At 39.9% G+C, this 21989-nt stretch overlaps 1 protein-coding gene across 1 annotated transcript in view; it reads left to right on the forward strand.

The window, feature by feature from the left end:
- The first annotated feature begins 105 nt into the window (after nucleotides 1-105).
- Nucleotides 106-21989, forward strand: part of snx25 (sorting nexin 25) — a 52634-nt gene continuing 30750 nt past the window's right edge. Inside the window, exons 1-4 of the mRNA XM_036568640.1 lie at nucleotides 106-1789; nucleotides 4123-4207; nucleotides 14083-14299; nucleotides 18441-18613. Of these exons, the coding sequence (XP_036424533.1) occupies nucleotides 1460-1789; nucleotides 4123-4207; nucleotides 14083-14299; nucleotides 18441-18613 (805 nt within the window). The 5' untranslated portion in view covers nucleotides 106-1459. The remainder of the gene's footprint in view (nucleotides 1790-4122; nucleotides 4208-14082; nucleotides 14300-18440; nucleotides 18614-21989) is intronic.

Raw genomic sequence — 21989 nt, forward strand, 5'->3', positions numbered from 1 at the left:
TATGTTGCAAAGCTCCATATACTCGAGGTCTTCGGCATATTCAGTGCAGCTTACCCACCGGCCCATGACGTACGATACGCGCTGCTCGCTGATTGGTCGAGACGCTTCACGTGTGAGCTGGATCTAGGTTTTCTCCCCCGAATGGCCGGAGTGACAAAAAACAGGAGTGTAACGTACGGTAAAATTAGGAACAAGGGGGATTTCAACACGTTTTCGGACAAAGCTCTGTCGTCTAGGGCTTGCGATGGATCTTCTTGAACCGGAATGCGTGGATTTGACGCCCTTCAGCGTTGTCTTGGGAAGTTAAGCCATCATCTCACACAAAGCTACGCAAATGAATGTTCCAGCCGTTTAGCGGTGTAAGCAAGTACTGGCGCCCTAAATTACGTTAGCTAACCAAAGTTGATGGTTTTGTGTGCGTGTCGAGTTCGACTGGGCTGTTCTCGGTGTTGGATTTATGATGCTGTTCCTAAGGAACTGTGACATAACAGTTCCGTTCGCGCGGTTCTGAGCTTTTAATTAGGCAACTGTCGTTATAGCAACCTGGAAGCGTTCTGTCGGTGTTTACATGCGAGGCTATAGTTCATTGTTTACATTCGAGTTCACGGTCGTCTCTCAGTACCGTTAACGTCAGCTTTCCATCTGCTCATATGTTTGTTCATATCCCTCAACACGACATTACCTGATCTACAGCTTGTCTGGCCACGTCTACCTATAATAACCACATACCTGCTTGTTATTTACTTAATCCAAGTGGAGACACGGTATTTATGCATTAGGTGTATCTTAGATAAGCACTGTTAGGTTAACTAACGTTAGCTAGGTCAATATCACTTAAAGGTGAACGGCGCGATCTGATTATTTGCACAGATCTTACACCGCTCTTTCAGTTTCACACCTCATCACTGAACCTGCCAAATACAACACGCCTCCTGCTCTTTGGATGGCAGGGTGATAAGAAGGGTTTAGCAGGCTGTAGAAATCAGTAACGCTCTTCGAGTAAGTTAACCTAGTTAACGTTACGTCGACAACGTTACAGCCGCACATAATTCATGTAACGCCATTGCTTTAACTAATTCAGAGAGGTGCAGGTGGTCAGTCGACTTAAATTTCCGTCGTGCACTTGCTCCATATGCATTCACTTGACTTGCGGTTCTAAGTAGCTTGCTATCCAACGAGGTTAGCCAGTCAGCTAGCTAGCTAGCGTTAGTTGCGCGTTACTTGTAACGTTAGATGTAGCTAGCCTGGCCGCGACGGCCCTTATTCATTTATCGCAGTTCAGATAAGCGATGCTGGACAGCTAGAGGACAGGAAGGTTTGCATCTTCTTGTCCCCGCCATGAATGACATTCCGAGCCTTGCGTAGCTTTTCCGCGCCACCAAAGTGGATCCAAGGTATGAAAAGCGGACAAACTCGAGGGGAATAAAGTCTGTCGTGTGGACATGCCCTTTTCAGCAGCATGCAGGTTGATGGCAGCAGCAGCAGCAGCAGCAGCAGCAGCGGCAGTGCCCATGCCCACATGCCGGGCGCTGCTTCTTCAGCCGGCTCGCCTTGCCGAGTCTTACCGGCGCTCACGCTCGGCATCGCCGCGGCGGCGGTGCTCTTGCAGTTCGGCTGTGGAGGACTCAGTCTAGCGGCGTTTTTCCTGAAGCTGTCCATTTCTGTGTCCTTCACTTTGTTTTGTTTCCTGCTGGGCTGCTTTGGCTTACTCGCCAAGAAGAGCCCACCTAAAATCAGCAGATTCGACATTTCGAAGAGGCCGTCGCCAAACTTATTGGACAAACTGATGGTAAGGATGCGTTTGGATGGCTTGATGTCATTACTATGTGTGTTCAGGCCCCTCACTACCCCACCATATCTACTATGTAAAGCCAGGTGTTTACATTGTTTCTAATGATCGGTTATTTTAATTTGCCCGTAGGGTCGTAGGATAACTTGTTTTTGTTAATAAGGACTGATGCTCAAGCACATCAGGTCTGTTTACACGTAGAGCGACCTGGGAGGGTCTTAGACCACGAGGTCGTGTTCATCACACTAATGTTGTAGACTGGGATTTCCATTATAAGACAAACACCCCAGCCAGAAGAAAAAAAAATGGTACAATGCACACACTTGTAGTAAGAACATAATAATATCACTAAAAACTGACCTTTGGGAATTATTGAGGTTAATCAGAGCATGGTCAGATTGCCACAGGATAAAGCATTAGCCAACTTATCAGAAATAGAGCTTTAATTTCAAAGTACTGAGCTTTCATCATTGAGCTATATACTCTGAAGGTGCATTTCTGACATCGCCACAGCTGTTCTAGTAATAACTCCTAATATGTCCTAATAAAGTTTTACACATACCTCTGTTGCTATGTTTTAGTGACTGGCAACGTACTAAATCTTGACAAAAGCTTCTTCTTGCTTGTTTTTGGACTATTCTTTAAACGCTCCATAGTACTGTGTACACTCAGAATGCCAAGTGTGCGGGGTCAGATGAAGATTTTGTCCAGCCTGATTCTAGAGACTGAAATGACCTCTTCTAGGATTCCACAAGGCATAGAACTGCATCCAGTTTCAGGATGTATTTGTGCAACAACACAATCACAAAAGACTATTAAATGGCATCACATCCTTGGGCTGTTATGCAAATTATGAGTGGTACCTTTCATATTCACTGAACATCTTTTACGTATGTTTTAATTTACGTTCATTAGCTTGATATGTAGTATTCTGTCCATACTAGCTTCAGCTTTCTTGTTTCTTTGCTCTTAAAAGAGAGCAAAGTGGGCAGCAGTGAAGCAGGTAGTGATGCGGTTCTATACAGCCATCGAACAAGTGGAGTAATACCTGGCAAGGTAAAAGATAACATGCATTCTGGGAATATAATAGCACAACAGTTGGAGAATATTGTCATTGCATGAACTGCATAGTAGAGTTTCTCTAAGCTTTTTACCACACATGTTCGCACTATGGAAGCCTATAGGAAGTATTTTTGTGCCCTGCCTTACTTTGGAAGTATGCATCTATGGCGAAAAGCACCAAAATTGCTTTAAAACAGGAAAAATTTGTCTTTTTTTGATAGAAAATGTTGGCCTAGAGTAACAGCGAACAGACAAGCTAACTGTGTCTATAAGAAACAATATTTTCTTTCAGTTTTTATTTAGTGGTAAAGGGACACTGCTGCCAAAATGAATAATGTAACCAGTGCTGCATCTGTTGTAAACATGTGTACTCGCATCCTACAGCGTTACCACAGTAGCTCATAATGAGTGAGATTTTCCTGTTTAAAGACGAGGAAAACCTCTTCTGATGATGCTTTTGTGAATAAAGATATAACCGTGTCTTTTTTCTTTCCTTTTTCAGTTTTGTTCAATAACCGGGGTGAGACAGATACTGATGCTAGCTTGGTGACGTGTTTATTTGCCTACAGATCAGTGGGTGGGTTAGCAGTCAGGATTCATTGACACCACAGCGATTCCTAATAGTTGTATGATGTAGTTGACATAAATCATAAAAGGTATCAAATGAATTCTGTCAGAATATGATGCAACACTACAGAACACTTAATAAGATGTCAAATGACATACTAAAATATAGGCTAGTTTTAGGTCAGAAAGTCCCTTTAATAGAACATTTTGACACGGTAGCAATTATATGGTAGGAATATTTTATAGAATCTTTTGTAGGGGTGTGCATTTCTCTTAATTATTTCCAGCAAATTGCAGGGTACAAGTTTATAAGAGGTTACACAAAAAAAAAATTGAAATATAGCTTATATTGATAAAAACACGGCTTGCTGTATCAATCACTTTATTTGTAAGTTTTTTAAAAAACAGCTTAAAAAGTGCATTACAAGTAGAACTACTTTAATGTTGTCATTAAATAGCCAATGTTCCAAAACAAATGGAACCAAGCACCGAGGGGTGGTGCAGTCACAGTTCTCCCTATGTTTTTGATTTTTTGCTGTTTGGCTGGTTTGTTTTTGTTTTTGTTCATGTAGTAGTTAATGTTTTTGATGCTGTTGTATGAAGGTCTGTGCTGTTGTATCTAACCCAGAGTGCCAGTGCCAGTATATATTTGGGTATGGCTGTTGAAAGGCTCATTTTCTGTCTCTCTGGCCTGTGTTCTGCAGGGGAGGTTCTCTGTTCCACTGCTGGACTCGGCACAAACCAGACGAGTGGTTGTGTCGCACAATATGGATAAAGCCCTTAAAGAAGGTGAGTAGCGTAATCCATTCAGAGGAATGCAGAAAATTCACATACTGTTCATTGGTCCTTTTGAAAGTTAGCTGAGGAGTGAATTGAAATTGTTGTAAATTACACAGACTTATTTTACAATGAACAAATGAACCTGAAGCTGAGGTCATGAATCATATCCTCTAGATAAGGGTTGAAAATATTGTCCCTCATTCTTTTGGTCACGTCAGCCTAGTTACAGAACGAAGCGTTAAGAGGAGAAGAAAAACAGCAGAGTCAAGACTCGTCTTGCAAATCCATCTTCTGCAGATGTTGTCGATTCAAAGGCTGGAAAATAGTTGTGAACAAATTTCATGTCAAAATCTATCAGTCAGGGTCTGATAGATAGGGTTGTCACTGACTCAGACAGAGAGAGAATGAGAAAGAAGGTAGAATCATTTGTCTGAAGGAGTATTATTTTTTTGTTTGTTTATTTTACAAATGTACCTTGGATTAAAACAAGTTCTAGTAAACAATGTTGGAAGAATCACAGCTGCCCAGCTCAAACTGGCCCTTGAGGCCTTTTTGCCTTTGCCCTCTGTCTGTCTCTCTTAATTCCTCCATTCATATGCTCCTGCATAACCCACTGAATTTTTCCAGGCAGGCACAAGCCTTTGAACTTCCCATTTTGTATTTGTGGCTTTTAAAAGAGCAAAAGTCGTGGGCTGGGTTTACTGCAGATCACATCTTGACTATTATGTTCCAAAATAAGAACTGATTCAGAAACAGAACGTGGCTTCAGATCGCTATAAACAGATTTTTTTCTGTAGCCTTTCTGGAACTGGAGCAGTGTTTGAAACATGGGGCACATCTTGAGTGTAGCTTGGGTATTTTTGGCTGCTGAGCTCAGGCACCATGACTTCTGACGGTGCACATTTCCGCTGCCTGAGCATTTGTTTTTTCTTTTCTTTTTTTCCCCTATGGTGTGGGGGCGAAATTAGATTAGAACACATGCCACTGGTTGTGTGTGCCAAGCATACAATTAATCTCTGTGGCAGGTTCATTTTTTATATATATATTGATTTTGCTTTTATATTACTCAGAGAGAAATATGGTGTGTTTGATCTTTTGAAATCCACTTAAATTGGTCTGTGAGATACCAAACAGCTTTGAAGACAGCATGCTTTGATTGAACAGTGTAGTGAGAGGACAGCTGGTGCGAACACTAATTGGGCTTTCTTTGGATAGACGGTCAAGTCTAATCTACCTCTCCAGCAATGGTAAAGGTGAATTTAGAGGGGGAATTAAAGCAGTAGTTCAGTATTCTGGTTAGGGCTGCACTACCATATTGCACTTACCATACTACTAGGGATGAAATTTTTGCAACTGTGAGTGATAAGTGACAATATATTGACTGAGGAGCTTTTTTTTGTTTAGTAGTTTTCAGTTTGCTCTTTTGTTTTTTATTGGCTGATGCAAAAGTTTACCTTGGTGCAAAAGAAAAATCTACCGTTACCGGAAATTAATTTATTTTCCACGTTCTTGTGTTTTTTCCTATTCGAGTGACATGGCTTTTTCTCCAACCACTTGTCAAGATTATTTTCCCCTGTTTTATAAGGTGTATTTATCTTTATAGCACCACTCTTGTGACCCCCCTGGAACTACGTAAGGGACCCTTAAGGGGTTCACGACTTCCAGGTTAAGACCCTCTAGTATCATACTCCGTCTTAGTGAGACATGTGCATACTTTTGGACCTTGGGCTTTTTGCGGATGGTAATGCAGCTGTGCTGTAGGTCACTCCATGCTAACAGGACATTCTGTACAGACAGTGGTTTAGTTCATTGACGTCCAGCTGATTGTAATGTTTTTGTAATGTGAATGAGAGATGCATGCTCGTACTCCAGCTAATTCTATTAGTGAAATGGTACTACGGTGCCGTGGCGGCATAGGCAGCAGGGTCTGGGATTATTACACAGAGCTGGCTCACACGCTTAACTTTCAGCATAGCACCATGGTTGTGTTTAAAATCGTAAGCCAACACGTCATTCATGTTGTGAGCTTGTGTGCTTCTGTGCATTCAGTCAAGCCTTGTAGTCAGCAACAGAGGCCTGTTGATCCACAGTAAAACGCAGTGTGTTGAGTGGCACAGATGACTCTGTGTTTACACTAACGCATGCAGACTTTGCTCCCTTCCACCACCATCTGACTTTCTTCTTCTCATTAGTTAATGTGCAGTAGCAAAAATTACAGCAGAAAAAAATGTTTCAAAATGTAACCTTCACTCCCCAATCCATAAAGACATATGAGGTTAATTTAAACTATTTTATGCAATGATTTTTTGTTCTAAGGATAGTGTAAGTGCTTACACTAAGTTCAACTGAAATAAAAGGTATTCAACCAAAAATAAAAGAAAGCGGAATAAAAAGACTTCAGCCGCTGAGTTCTTGTGGAAGGAAGCTCATTGAGCTTCAGGTGGCAAGATGGTTCCGGGACAACCAAATGCAATGAACATCACAAAACATCCATTTTTATATCCTTTTTGGGGGCGATGAAGTAATCACCCCCTCCCTCTTACATTATCACATATCATTTTAGTCCCCATTATATCCTGATTTTGCCATTTCTTTGGAAACCCTTATTTCCAACCATCCATGACATTAATTTTTTTTTAAAACTTACCCAGCTTGGCTGTACCAAGCCGTCCCATCCTCTCAAGGCTATTAATTTAACTCTTGCTTTATTAACTGGCTCCAAAAACTGACTTTGACAGGTTCCTTATCAGCTTACCTCACTCTTTGAGGGTCAGCTTGCCCTTTCAACAATGTTCACTGGTTTCTACATGTTTCTGAATTTCAGGGACACTCCAATGCCAAAAACCCCTAACTTACACATAGCAAGGCCTATCCTTAGTGAGAGGATTAATATACTTTGTTAATCAACTTTAGGTGCATGATTATAATTTATTTAATGAAAATAAAATAACTCAAGGAAACACTTTTATCAAAATCCCACAAACCCCAGGCTGGATCCCAAATGGCTCCGTCCTCCCTAAATAGTATTCTAGCTATGAAAGTTTAGAAATTCTAGCCTCTACAGCCAAATAGTGCATGGTATGGATGTGTCCCAAATGACATTTTTCTTAGCTATGTTTTGCACAGTTGGGGTGCAGGATCCAGTATTTAAATTCCTTCGTAGTGCACTATGTAGGGGACAGGGAGACATTTGAGGTTCAACCCCAGCACGAGAACGGGCGCTGCTGGATTAGTGCTTAATAAGACTTGTGATGGTAATTTGGTGACCAGAAAGTACTTATAAACCAAGAGTTTTGCATTAATCAGTGCTGTGTCATCATATGTTCATTGTTATACGAGAAAAAGTAAAAAAATTAATGAAATGACTGTAATATGCAGTGATGGGTGACTGAACGTTCTCCTCATTCAGCGGTCCGAGGTTGCTTGGCAATGATACCATTCTCTAAAGGAACTACATTTCATGGTGGAATACTTGTTTATGTCAACCATTATTCAATAACACAGATTATTTTCAAAAAAATTGTGCATTTTATCATATTTTATGTTGGCTGCCGTTTTATAAACGCAATAAGCCACTTGAGGCTGGCAGTTACTGCAATTTTATCACAGGGAAGGGAGTTTTAGGAGGTCTGCTTCGTGTCGTGCCTAAGAACACCCTTCCCGTGATAAAATCACAGTAACCCACAGCCTCTCGTGACTTATTGCTTTAGTATTTTGCTTCTAAAAATGTGGGTCCCTTAACCTGAGCATGTTGCCAAGGGCATGTTGTTGAAAAGGCAGAAGTGGTGCATCTGTAACTAGGATAAATACTCTAGCTGGCACCAAAAACAATGAGAAGATTTTTCTCCATCTTCTCAATGTTATGTTGATAAACCAACATGTGAGCCAATCATACTGAGGAGAAAAAACTGCGTAGAAGCCCACGAGTCATCCCCAGCTACTGCTTCGCCAGTTAGCTCTAGTGTTAGAATTGGCGCATTATCTCATTCAAGGCGACCTCTGTTACTCAAGTGAAGTGACAAAAAGATTCCCCCAGATGTTTTTGAATAATGAAAGTCATATTCAAATGTCTACTTCTGTGAGCCCTGACATTTTCAGTTTTTCAGTTTATCATGTTTGTGTATTGAAATTCTATAGTATTAGGCTAAAAGCCATGGTTTCCATCCTTGAGGTTAACCAAATCTGCTTATGAAGTCTCACGGATACTTTAATATAAAAATTAGTCAGAATGCAGATCCCCACTTGCTAAGTGCTGAAGAAAAGTGGAAAACAGAAGGCATGTTCTATCAACCGAATTCAGATTTAAACACAAGTAGTTATGGAAAAGCAGTAGGTACAGCATGAGAAATATGCAGATGTGGCCTGATTAACACTCTCATGCAGATTGAAGAAATGTTGAGCAGAGACCTAAATCTAAACAAGTAGATTCATCTGACCATGAAGTGGTTTACGTAAAGCATCTTTATTCAGCACAATGCCAGAGACAGCCGGCATGCTGTGATCATATGCCTCAGCCCGTCACCGTGACGCGTAGTGGAGGGGAGAAATAGCAGTTGGAGACCTCAGTCGTTTGATGTCCCAGTTGACTCATGCATATTGTAAGAATCTGATTAACAGGAGGAGGAAGATGAAGAGGGAGAGAAAAAGGGAGAGAGACACAGCGTGCACACAGTATGTGGATTCTGGTATTCCACAAGACAAGTCGTCCTTTAATAATTCAATAGACAATTTTCCTCATGTACTATTTATTGTCATATGAGGTGTCTTGTGGGCATTTAGGCTTTTTTTTTTCCTTCAGAACTTGATATAAATGAATCGCTTCTTCATATTGTGCCTGTGATTCAGCTTTATTGTTACTCCTAGGTTACTATTACCTGATCTACACAATAGGAAAAAAAAGAATCTGGAACTTTTGTCAATGAAAAGATCAAGTTTACCACATTAACACATTAGAATCCTTTGCTATTTTGGTTTGGCTTCCTCATGCCTGTCTATTCAAGCCTTTACCTTTACTGAAGTTCACTCGTATTTATTTATGTATCATGGTGTAGGCAGCAGGTGGCACATATGCAGTGATGCAGGCTGGCTTGTTTACACCAGTGAGAGTTAGCGGAAAAGGATGGAAAGGGGAGTTACCAAGGCCTGCTGTACCTGTGGTTTGCTTACAGGTTCAGATTCTCAGAGAGCAATATTTGCATTGTCCTTAGTTTTTTGGAGTGTAGGGAATTTTATAAGAACTGGTCAAATTAATGAGATTTAATGGGGCACTTCTGCACAATTTCATTGGCTTTTGTATATGATTTTTTTGTAGTTGGCAAGAAGTCTCATTGAGGTTAAAGGCCAATATTTTGTATACAGGCTGCTCATAACTGAAATCACCTATCGGCATTTATCCCTGCTCTTAGTTTACAGAAAACGTATGCTTAAGAGATCATTCACGTCAGGCAGGTTGAACAGGGACGGGAACAGGGTGTCACTCTGTCTGCTACTACCTCCGTGATCCCAGTTTAACCCAGTGTCCATCCTCTCTAACCTTGCCTAATTGGATGATGAGCATCATTGGGCCTGCAGCGTCATTAGCAGAGGGTTGATATGAGCACGCCTGGCACATGTGAGAGGATCTCTTTGTCTCTCTCTCTCTTTTGCATGCTTGCTCTCTGTCTTATCTATCTGTGCAGCAATGCTGCATTTTGTCACTGTCGTGACAAAACCACACATCTCCAAAACTGGTAACATTACAGAATGCATTGCAGTAACAAAGAAAGAAAGGAACCAAGCTGCTCGCGCTCTTTTGGTTGATCTCTTTCTTTTTCTGAGACCTAAGGGCTTTTTCAGAGGCTTGTGTGAGCAGTTTCTAAAGCATGGAAGTGTGAACCCTACCTTTCCGGCATGACTCAGTCACAATGAAGGAGGTGTTTGCCCTCAATGAGGCATCTAAAGAGACAGCGTTGACTGTTCTGAGCATGATTAGCTTTTTTTATTCCTCTGTGCAGCAGTTTTGAATCTTATTAGCGCAAAATGTTAATGCATTACTTTGAGATTAAGTTCAGATTTAGTTTTCCCTTTACCCCACACATCGTTGACTTGAATTCTTTTATTTCGCAGTGGAGCTGCAGAGCTAATACAATAGAATGTAGATGATATAGACTTTATAGCCACATTAGGCTGTGTTCACATCATAAGGCTTGTTGCTCAGATCCAGTCTTTCTAACCTGATTCACATTTGTGTAAGAAAGTGACTCAAATTTGTTATTATACCGAACTTGTGTCCTGAAACATCCTGCACGCATACATTCCAATCAATGACATCACGAGAATGAACCACATGCATCATGAACAACAAACTAATTAACCAGCAGGACAGACCTTTGTTGTGAAAATACTTTGCTCTGAACAGCTGTCAGGTCCGATCCTTTGGCAGCATTTACTTGCACTGACTTCAAATTAGGTGCTGCTGCCAGGTTAACACTAAAATGAATTCCAATCTGACCATTCTCATCAAGGTCCCTTGGCCACGAATTGGATATGTATCCGGATTAGGACCACATATGAAAGTGGCTCAGATCTGGTTTCAAAAGAACAGATTTGTGTCTCCAAACAGTTCTCAGAACATCAGATCTGTGTTACATTAAGGCGCAAAATTGGATTTATGCCACTTTAGCCTGGCAATGTAAGCATAGCAAAAGTGGCTCAGATGTGATTCTAAATTATTAGATTCGTGTGTCTCCACAGCTCTGACAAACATCAGTCTCATGTTAAGGCAGAAAAATAAGATTTGGCCTGGAAATGTGAAAATAGTCCTAGTCTTTTTAGGCTCTTATGAAGTAACACATTCTACATTCACATTACCAGGCTAAAGTGCCACAAATCCAATTTTTTTTACCTCGATTCAATCTTTCTAGCATGATGGTTCACATTCGTGTTTGTATGGGACTCAAATCTGTCATTAATGTGAACAAACCTGCGTCCTGAAACAACCTGCATGTGCACATTTTAATCAGTAACATCACAAGAGTGAAGCACGTGCGTCATGAACAGCAACCAACAGAACAAGATTCGGCTGCAGTGATTATTCAGCTATGCATTATTAGAGCAAGAAGAAGACTTAAAAGGATCAGCGTTTACCAGCACTAAGTTAGGACCACAAATGAAAGGTTATGTTCAGACTGCAGGCAAATCAGATTTGTTTCTCAAATCAGATCTTTTGAAGCGACTGTCCACATTGTTGTCTGCAAGTGATCAGATCAGATTTGTGTGTCCAGACATTTGCACAGGTTGCTGTGGCAACAACATAGGCGTCAGTAACTATGTACCTATGCTGGTGATGCGGATTTTAAACACGGATGCAGGAGAGATGGAGGTGCATGATCTCGATCTCTGGCATGAATCTTTTGCACTCTTTTAGAATCCCAGCACTTCCGTCACTCTGGATTTGACATCTTTGTTGTTTGTTGCGTTGCGAGTGACGCAAAACACACTTTGAAATCCAATTTGAGCATCCAGACTGAAGCGCATCTGTGAAAATACGATTGGAATCAGATTTCAAGCCACCTCTAAATGTGATTTGGATCTGATTTGCAAAAATTGGATATCATGTTTTTTGCTGTCCAGACTATCAAAAATAAATCTCTGTACAATCTAGATATGGCAAAAATCGGACTTGGGCTGGCAGTCTGAACGTAGCTAAAGTGGCTCAGGTCGGATTTGAAAAGATCAGATTTGTGTGTCCATACAGCCCTGAAAACATCAGATCTGTCACATTACGGCAAAAAAATTCAGATTTGCGCCACTTCAGCCTGATATTATAAAAGTAGCCATAGACTTGCATTATTTTTTGGAATTAGCCTTGTAGCTTCAGTGCAAAACTAAAGAACCAATCTTGTGACACCAAATGTGTGTTGGCCAAGTGAATACCTTTAGGGTAAGGGGAATTCTGTATATTTATTTATTTTATTTTTTTAGACAGCCATTTTTTTAAGAGCAATCAAAACTCTGTGATTCTGATTCAGATAGTATTGCCCTTTTCAAATGGTACTGAAGCTTCTAAAAACAAGATTTTTCATATTACATCTGTTATAAGAGGAAGAGCTACATTGTTGCTGAAAACCAGAAAATGAGAAAAAGAGGTCACTGCCAAAACATGTGGTTGCCTCAACCTGTGAAAAAAATGTGCTGTGGTCACCAGAGTTTCGAATGCTTTAAGATGAACACAGGAATCGAGTGCCGTCAGAGTTGCTGCAATAGTGTGCAGTAGTACCAGCCTCATGCCATCTGTCACTTGGAACCAAGTCCCTCTGCCCTTCCCAAACTGTCTCTGCAGGGCTGTTTGCATCTCTCTTACAGGCCCATTTTTCTGTTTAATGTAGCTCTAAACCTGGAATCAATGGGGCTGAAAAGAGGGCTTCAGAGAGACATCAGAACAGCCTGGCAGCTGGAGTGGCATGTTAAAGAGCATTTGCACTTGTGCAGGTAAACATAAGAGAGGCGCTGAAGGTCGTTTTCTCCAGTTCTCTCTTCTAGTTTTGTATAGATGTACTGGCGTCCGCACAGCTGGAGTATCTGAGTGTTGGTCACGTGGCGGCCATATCGCGCCACAGAATTGAATGCAACCTGTGTCATGGCTGTCGTGGATGGCTCTTCAGGAAGAGTGCAGCTGGCAGTGTTCCCTGAGGGAGGGGTTGGTGGGTGTTGGGCACTTGCTGCTACGTTGTAGGGCTGCATGATGTGCACAAAACTGCTGATTACTAGGTTTGGCACGGCACTTTGACAACACTCCCCAAATGCTCCACCCACATAGGTGTTTTTGTAGCCAGAAGACATTTAAAGAACATTGGCAAAAATCCAGTTCATCCTAATAAAGAGCTGTACTGCACAATCTAGTTTTTTTTAATCAGAATATGTAAATTATTCTCATTTGTCTACTACAGTGTTTGTTTAGGGTCACTGCATAATGAATGTGCAGGTTAAAGCACTACATGAGCTGTACTATGTTGTTCTACACAGGAAATATTTGAAAATTGAATAATTAATGTGCTCACATTGGCTTGATTAAACAACAAATAGCTGAACTAACAATGTGACCTTTTATAAGCATCCAAAACAAATATCATTTTAAAATACTGAAACACTCTAAATTTAGGTCCAATACGCCTGAAAAGCCTGTTTTCAACTTGCATTGACGTGTTTCATTTCCGGATTGTATCTAGATGAAGTTTGACTGGATTACATTTACTTTGTTTAAAATGCGTCCCCAGTTTCACCAGATGAGATCTTATGGTACTTTCACCTGTGTGAAAAGCACATCAACACATTCGTTTCTGTTTTATTTTTGTTTACTTTTTTCCTTTTTCAATACGAGCTGATAGAATTGGCTTGGCCAACAGTAAGCGCTAGAAGGCACTTAGTATTGGGAAAACTCCAGCCTCACATATCCTCCATCTTTCTTTATCTTGCATTACTAACATTGTCCAGTAATATGTGCACGCAACATGCGAAAGCATGTTTTATTACGCTGATTGTGCTTCGGAGTCCCTCCCTGAGTAGTTGAATCTGATGATTGCGAGCGTATTATAAGAGTATTCAAACTTGGTCAGAACTTGGTGAAAGACGTAAGTGAATTATCTACTTTTGTGTAATGGGGATTTTGCATTTGAGACCTAAATATCAAGCTGGGCTTTTTTTTTTTAACCTGTGCATGTGGCATTAATGTGTAAAGACATATGATGTGGTCCAAAAAAACCAGCGCCTGACTTTTAAATGATTTTTTTCAGTTTTTTTACAGGTTGACTTTATAGCAGCCTTTGCAGCAGTGTGTGCACAATATTTTTACTTTATACACATGATTTGTATTCATTAAATTCATCTTTTCTTCTCTTCTCTTCTAGTCTTTGACTACTGCTACAGGGACTATATATTGTCGTGGTACGCCCCCCTGAGTCGAGATGAAGGGCAGCTGTTTCAGATGCTGTCTGAAGATTTCTGGGAGATGATCAAGAAGCTAAGGGTCCGACTTTCTGAGGTGGACGTCGTTAACGTGGTTTGCAACGACACCGTCAAGACCCTCCATGCTCATTTCTGTGACCTCAAGGCTGCCAACGCCAGGTATGACGCTGCAGGCATAGTGTTAGGTTTTGGACTTTCATTAGCTCAGTTAATTCGTCTGAATCATTAAATTGGTTTTGTGTGTTATGTGGGTTTGATAAATATTCCATTTGCTAGTGTAGGTGTTAAAGTTTGGATGCTACCATGCTCATATTCATTAATTAAATGCTAGGCCACATTTTATCCCAATTTAATGTAAAATGTTCAATCCTGTTTCCTGGAATGAGGAAGAAAACAAAAGTGTGATAGAGAACCTCATATGACTTATTTAAAGCTGTAGTCTTTAGCACTGTCCTCTTAGAAAATGAAAGCCTTTCAGCTGTGATATTATGAAGATTCCATATTATCTGCGGCTTGCTCCAAGGGAAGTCTGATTTATATTGGATAAAACAGAAGTGCTCAGACATTGTGTCTTGTCTTGCTTCAGGCTAAGTGTAAACTGCGTTTGTACAACCTTTTAAATCCACTATCAGCAATACTGGGCCATGTCCTAGCTATAGCAGGTTGAAGACAGTGTAACCTGTATAGAATAGTAGAGGTTGTGGAGATGGAGGACATAACTGACATTAACATTGATAAAGTGATGATAAGACCTTAATGTTTATAGTAATGTTTGGTGTTGTTTGTCCCATTAATGAAAGAATTGTAAAGTGGGCTTATTTTTGGACCCCTGTACCCTTACTCTTGCCACTAAACTCTTTTTCAGCTGGATATACACTGATCAGGCATAACATGACCCCCTCCTTGTTTCTACGCTCATTGTCCATTTTATCAGCTCCACTTACTATATAGGTGCACTTTGTAGTTCTGCAATTACAGACTGTAGTCCATCTGTTCCAGCAAAACATCCACCACCCAAATAGTACCTGCTCTGTGAGGGTCCGTGGGGGTGCTGACCACTGAAGAACAGGGTAAAAGGGGGCTAACAAAGTATGCAGAGAAACAGATGGACTACAGTCTGTAATTGTAGAACTACAAAGTGCACCTATATAGTAAGTGGAGCTGATAAAATGGACAATGAGCGTGGAAACAAGGAGGTCGTCATAATGTTATGCCTGATCGGTGTATAGCACAACCTGAGCTTTCAGGGGGGCATGTAACTAGTGTTGCAGCGATACTGTATCTATATCAGCGCTGATACTGGCACTGGCAGTATTTAGTGGGGGAAAAACACGCTAACGGGGGTCACTTGCCTGAATGGCTGAGCCCTTCTTCTTAGTGATCACTCATCTGCAATTGTACAGTCACTTACAGTCTGAGTTAATGTTAGTGTTAGTCCAGATTGTTACTGAGGGAGCGGAAGGAATCGTCGGATTTTCAGCATAATAATAGTATTTAGCTTGACTTAGCCTTTAGCATAGCAGCCCACTAGCCAGGCCTGTGTGTCCATTAGCCCCACAGCTGTATCACTCAGCACCAGGATCTCGTGGCCTGTTGCTTCAGCCAAGCTGGAAAAGACATTGAAAGACTCTGCTAATGACATTGTGAATGACAGTAATATTTACTGAACTCCGGCAGAGTCTGACGCTTCGAGATGGAAGCGTGAGTGAACGAGACGCACGTATGAGACAAATGATATGAGAAATCGGATGGGAAACAACACTCGGCACCATTTTTGCCGAGCCAGAAAACTGCTATATGCTTATGTGTACACACCACAGGTTTGTCTGTATTAACTATCTTAGCTATTTTTCCTAATAAATATATTTTACATTTATGTAAGTTGTTCAACACGGTTCCTATTACTAATTATGTAATAGTAAATACTAAATATACATCAATAAACAAAAATAGGTTTTCTTAAGCATCGTATTTATTTAATCCAACAAGAAAATGCCATCAGTCAAGCTGAGTATGTTTTATTTGTGACACAGAACAAAGTTTTTACCAAAATATTTGAAAATTGTAGTTGTGTAAGTATCAGGACTTATAGGTTAGTTAGGCTAGATAGAGTTAGTATCGGTATTGGTACTCTGTATCAGCATATATTTAAGGATCAGGTGTTGGTATCAGAAAGGAAAAAATGGTGTCGGTTCATCTCTACATATAACTCAAGATTTGTAGTTGCAGTTCAGCCTGCAAGTTGCCAAACTGAGTTTGATCAAAACTGCCTTTCATTTCCACCGACAGATTGCTGTGTCAATTAACGCATCAGCGTTTCAGAGAGGAAATCAAAGAATCCACATAAGATTTTTTTTTTTCTGTAGCAATGTATGTGATGTTCAGGCTTCAGCTTTCATCCCTTTTCTGATGTGAGAATCTTACTTTCTACCCTGCTTAATGAGTTTTCTTGCCTTTGAGTTGCACAAGCAGGCAACAAGGCAAAACTTTGGGCTTGGGTGAATTGAATCAGCTTGCTGATGGATTAGCTTTCATGTCTCATCTGTATTTTTTTTATTTTATTTCTTTTTTTTTTTAGGAAAATGTCTTGCTCATATTTTGAGAAGCCATAGATAGTTGTTGTTTTGCTGCTCCCCAGCCTCTTGACTAAAACGAGTCACTTGTGCACTTTAAGACTACTAATGCAGACACACTGGGGGTGAGCTGTTTTGGGTGGTTCTACTCTTAGTCATGGCAGGGCACTGGGCGTGATTGATTAACATCATCAGCACTGCTGCCTCGGTGAACAGAGACAGGCCTCAGAATGCTGTGATGCCGTTGCCTCAGAATGCTGTGATGCCATTACCCATCATGTCTTCATTGCTCTGTCTTTCGCCAATCGATCAGCAGACCTCATTAGCTGAGTGGACGACTAAAGCAAAGTCTTTGAATCTTTCTCTGTTTCTCTGTCTCTCACTTTTTGTTTTGTTGTCTTGATTCCTCCAGCTTATCTCACCTTATCTCTCTAGTGCTGGGCGATATGTTGTTTATATGGTGTTTCAGTCTTAAAAGCTTCCTAAATGGTTCTTGGCTGTACGATTATAGGAAACTACTTTGACTGGCATAAAATAGGAGAGGGGAATATGGTAATACATTATCATATTGTGATAAGTTCACAGTGCACCACCATAAGCTTTTCTGAGGATATTATGGATATAGTCACTGCTTAAAAAACACTGTGCTATATGTGTCATCGCAAGGACACTAGTTCTGTTCCACTGAATTTATTTCAGCGCAGTATATGAAACCTTGAACCAGAAGTGGTTGATATAGTTGTTTTTAGCTATATCGATTTTTATCTATTGCAATATTAATGTATTATAAAAATGTCACCAAACTTGTTGGATACTTTGGTATGTTTAAATCAAAACGACTCAAAATATTTAAAAACTACAGTTTTTAGGTAACGTCTTAAATATTATCTAATACATATATTTGATAACTATTGTGATATTGTATATACAGTACTGGCAAAAGTTAGAGACCACCCTCCATGTATAGGTGTGAGAACAATCCTAATGTTTGATGTGTTTTTACAGACTCGTAGTTCAGGATGGAGTAGTTTTTAAGCCGTGCACATGTTTGTTTTGGAATTGGCTTTTCAGCCAAATGGTTAAGTTACTTGTCCCCCACAGTGGTGAGCAGGGTTCAATCCCAGTGCAGAGAAGCACTCCTTAGGCTTCTAACGGTTTGTGCCAGCAATGTAATGGTGTCTCTGATGTTATGTCTGTGGGGTAATTTGACCTCTTCTTTAATCACAGCTTTTAACAATGTGTTTTATTGCGGAAACTCATATCGCAGTAATGATTAAAGTACAATTTATCGTGCAGCCATAGTTTGTATTGTTTTTTCCTTTTGATAGTACTTTTTACACATTGTACTTTTAATACATTGTTTGAACCCTGATAAACAACATTATTCCTGTACAGTAGTTTTTTTTTTTCCTGACAGTGCAAAGTTTGTTGTTAATACTGGGCTGTCATTTTCTTTCTTGTTTTCTTTTTGTGTTACTTGTGTTATTTCTATGCTTTGTTGTTGGGCTCTGCTCTCTACTGTTAATGGTTTGTCAAGCAACTTTGATGGTATATGAATAAGAAGTATTGCTATTTTTTTCATCTAACCCTTTTCCTGTCTCTCTTTCTCTGCCTCCCTCCTGCGTTCTTTCCACCTTTCTCATTTCTGTCACTTACTCACTGCTTTTCCACATCCCTGCTGTCTCCCTTAATCACTTCCTGTGGCCCTGCTTAACCTCCATCTTTAGGCAGGAGGAGTCTCCGAGGCCCTTGCTGCTGCACCCATGTCTGCGCAGTCCTGAGGATGAGTTGCAGTTTCTGCGCTGCTGCTCTCGCCTGCTAGTTCTGTGTGTGCTGCCTGCACGTGACGCTCACTGCCGCAGCCTCCGCCTCGTCCTGGTCGAGGTCATTGCCAATAAAGGTGACCCTTTGTGCTCTTACTCACCTAGTCCATGTTGAACTTGTGCACAGTTAGGAATGTTAGTCTCTTCACAAAGCAGGCATCAAATATGCAATGTGTGTTTGCTACTTCGTTGATTTTTTAGCAATTTAGTTTAGTACTGATATGATGATCTGACACATTCTAGTTTATTTCCCTTTCGTTCTGTACCAAATCCAAGATCTGTACAATATTTCAGTGTAAATGTTCATGTGTCTTGTGTGTGATGGTGATACATGTTAATAGGGCTGGGCAGTGTGAATATATGTTGTCCTTATTGTGATCCTTATTATCAGCACACCTTCTTCTGAGTATGTCATGGGTACTATCAGTACTTCTACAAACAACTGCATATATTATAAATAGACCAGTCATAGACAGCTTGTAAACAAGAACAACCAATCCATAAAAGGGCCACACCATATTTTTTTAATCAATATTCCTATATGAGTTTTCACAATACACACCTAGTTAATAATTGAGATGACTCAGTGGTGGGTCTGGGCAACATGACGATGTATATCGTTATTGTGATAAATGATGTCACAATACAACACAATAGGCTTTTCTGAACATATTATGTATATGGTCAGTACTCGTAGAACACTGACTAACTGCGTGTTTCATTATAAAAAGAGAGAAATTTGTCCAATTTAGCTAGATTTAGTGCCAAACATTATGCCAAATATAGAATAAAATCATTGCATTCACAGTTTTTGATAGGGTATTTTTTTAGATGTAGCACTACAACTGATAAGAAAAAATAAATATATACATATAAACATAATAAACATATCATGTATCATGAAAATCTCTTGTGGTATCGCAATATTATGTTTTTTCCATATTGCCCACCTCTACTCAGCAGATCAAATTGCCTTGCATAGCACCAAAGTAACATAATTAGGTTGGTGGCCCGTGGCATTGGAAAGTGCTTCCCTGTGTTAGGCCTGAATCTTGCTGTCCAGCATTCTCAGAAAAAAGGTACTAAACTGTCACCAGAATGGTAAACCTTGCGTCACTGGGGTGACTTAAGGGTACGTCTTCAGTACCTTTTAGTTAGGGAACATGATTGTATTCTATTCTGTTGCGATTATATTTTTTAAGTTGCATGGAGCCATGCAACTTGTCTTGACTCCAAACATTTTTTATTTGTCTGTTTTAAATCATTAGATTATCCAGAGGAACAAATACGCATCTTTCTCCTGGGGAAAAGATATTTAAGATACAAAATTAGAGCTTAGCACCACTGATGTACTCTGGAGGGTACATTTCCATTGATTGAATGTTGATAAACAAAAATGTTCCTTTACAGTAATTTTTTTTTTTTTTCCTGACAGTGCAGCAAGTAAATTAATTCAGCTAAAAGATCAATTATTAAAAACACACATGCCCAGCTGAAAAACTACTAGTTTTTAGTACTAGCCTTTAAAACATATAACACTATTGTGTGTACAATGTATAAAGCAGAAATAGCTACCTACATAGAAAATAATATATATTTATTATATATTCTTTGTAGTATTTATAGAGAAAAGCTGCTCAGGGAATGCTGATAATTTTTTTAACCAGTGTAAAAGTGCACAAAGATGTGTTTACAGTTCTTATATAAATAGCTATTAGTATTTCATCATGCACAGGTGTGTATGGTGCTTTTGTGATTTTTGTATTTCTTGTATTTGCTTAAAGCAAAGGTTAGTTAGAATTAGGTTTATACAGAACAAAGAAGAAGAGTTTGTACTTGGGCACATCCAGCCAGAGGAGCAGTGTTTTCATCATAATTTATCAGTCCTTGTATCGGCATTATACATATATTATATTGTAATGTATAGTAACTGCAGAACAAGTATTGTGATGCTTGTGTTCTGATGTTACATTTTTGCAGGGACGATATTAGTTTTTGTGGAGAATTTTGCCTAAAAGTTATACACCTCTGTTCGATTTTGAAATGACAAATACTTTTACAGTATTTTACATGCTGAAGCATTAAATTAGAAGCTTCTTTGCTTGTGTTTTTGTTTAAAAGATGCACAGCACAGTCTAATTTGAAACGATGTTGGATGAAGATCACAGTAGTAGCTGATTTCTACAGCTGTCTGCTTTTACGGCTGTTGGCAGTTAACGAATGAGTCATGCTTGGAACCAGTGGTTTATAAGGTTCAATAATTAGCAGGAAGCCCCCTCCTAAGACCAGTAGTCTGATTCATTACTGTGTGTTTATTTTTGAATACTTATGGATTCAATGTCCATTAGCATTGATCTACTACTGTGAGTCCTCACAATCAATACAATATATTTAGTAATTGTGTCTTCCAGCTATAGGAAAGATTCAGTATTTGATTGCATTTGTTTTGTTGGTATCTGTGAAGATAGTGACAGGCTACCATGGATGTAGTGAACAGATGACTCCTGTGCTGTGTGTTTTTGTGTGCAGACAGTGTGGGCAGGGTTTACTGATCAGAGGTGGCTCAGATGCCCAGAGGAAGGGGGATATGTTTGTCTTGCAGACTCACTGAAAACAGCAGGGTGACAGAAATGTACTCACAGAACCTAATTTAATCTCTGTTACTAAGCAACATCTCTCGCCGACCAAAGCAAGGGCTGCAAATCTTTTGCGTTTTATATCTGTTTTGCTTTTTGTGTGCTTTTTTTCTCCCAGAGAGTAGGATTGCTTACACCTTCCACTTTTATAGTGAACCGTTCTCCTGTGCACTGGCATGGGCCCATGTAAAGCCTTGACTGGCATCGGCAAGAATAGGGCACTTTAAGACCTGCTAATTAGATTTGGAAACTTTGCTTTTGGCTTGAGCTCAGACGTCCCCACTGGTTTCATTTTATCTGTCCATAATTTCATTTGAGGGATAGAAGCGAGTACTGCGCTCTTTCTCGGAGCCATACGTGCTTTCGGCCTGCAAATTGTGAACTGTTCAGATATCTGTCCCTGGTTTTACCGTAGCTGTCTTGGCTATGAACTTCCTCTCCAATCATACATCTAATCAAATCATGGATACCAGTTATCTGCAATTTGCTATGAAATCATTATTAAAAGGCAGTTTAGGATTGAGTCACAGAGAGAGCAGGTTGAAATGTGATTGTCAATCCTTCACTTAATGTAGTGTTTCTCCAGTACATGCTTAGAATAATTTTAATGCAAATGTACATACAGGAAACCTTGGATGGAATTTTGTATCCACTCATGCCTGCATGCTCACTTTATGATAGCTGTCAGTGTTCCCAAAATTCATCTTAGATGTCAATAAAGGACAGAGTGATGCAATAAATTCCACCATTTAAATCAACATTATTGACATATGTCTCATGCTGTGGCTTAGCTAACTCAACATCTGCAGTCATCGCT

The sequence above is a fragment of the Colossoma macropomum genome, unplaced genomic scaffold, assembly GCF_904425465.1.
Source record: "Colossoma macropomum unplaced genomic scaffold, Colossoma_macropomum, whole genome shotgun sequence".
Taxonomy (NCBI): Eukaryota; Metazoa; Chordata; class Actinopteri; order Characiformes; family Serrasalmidae; genus Colossoma; species Colossoma macropomum.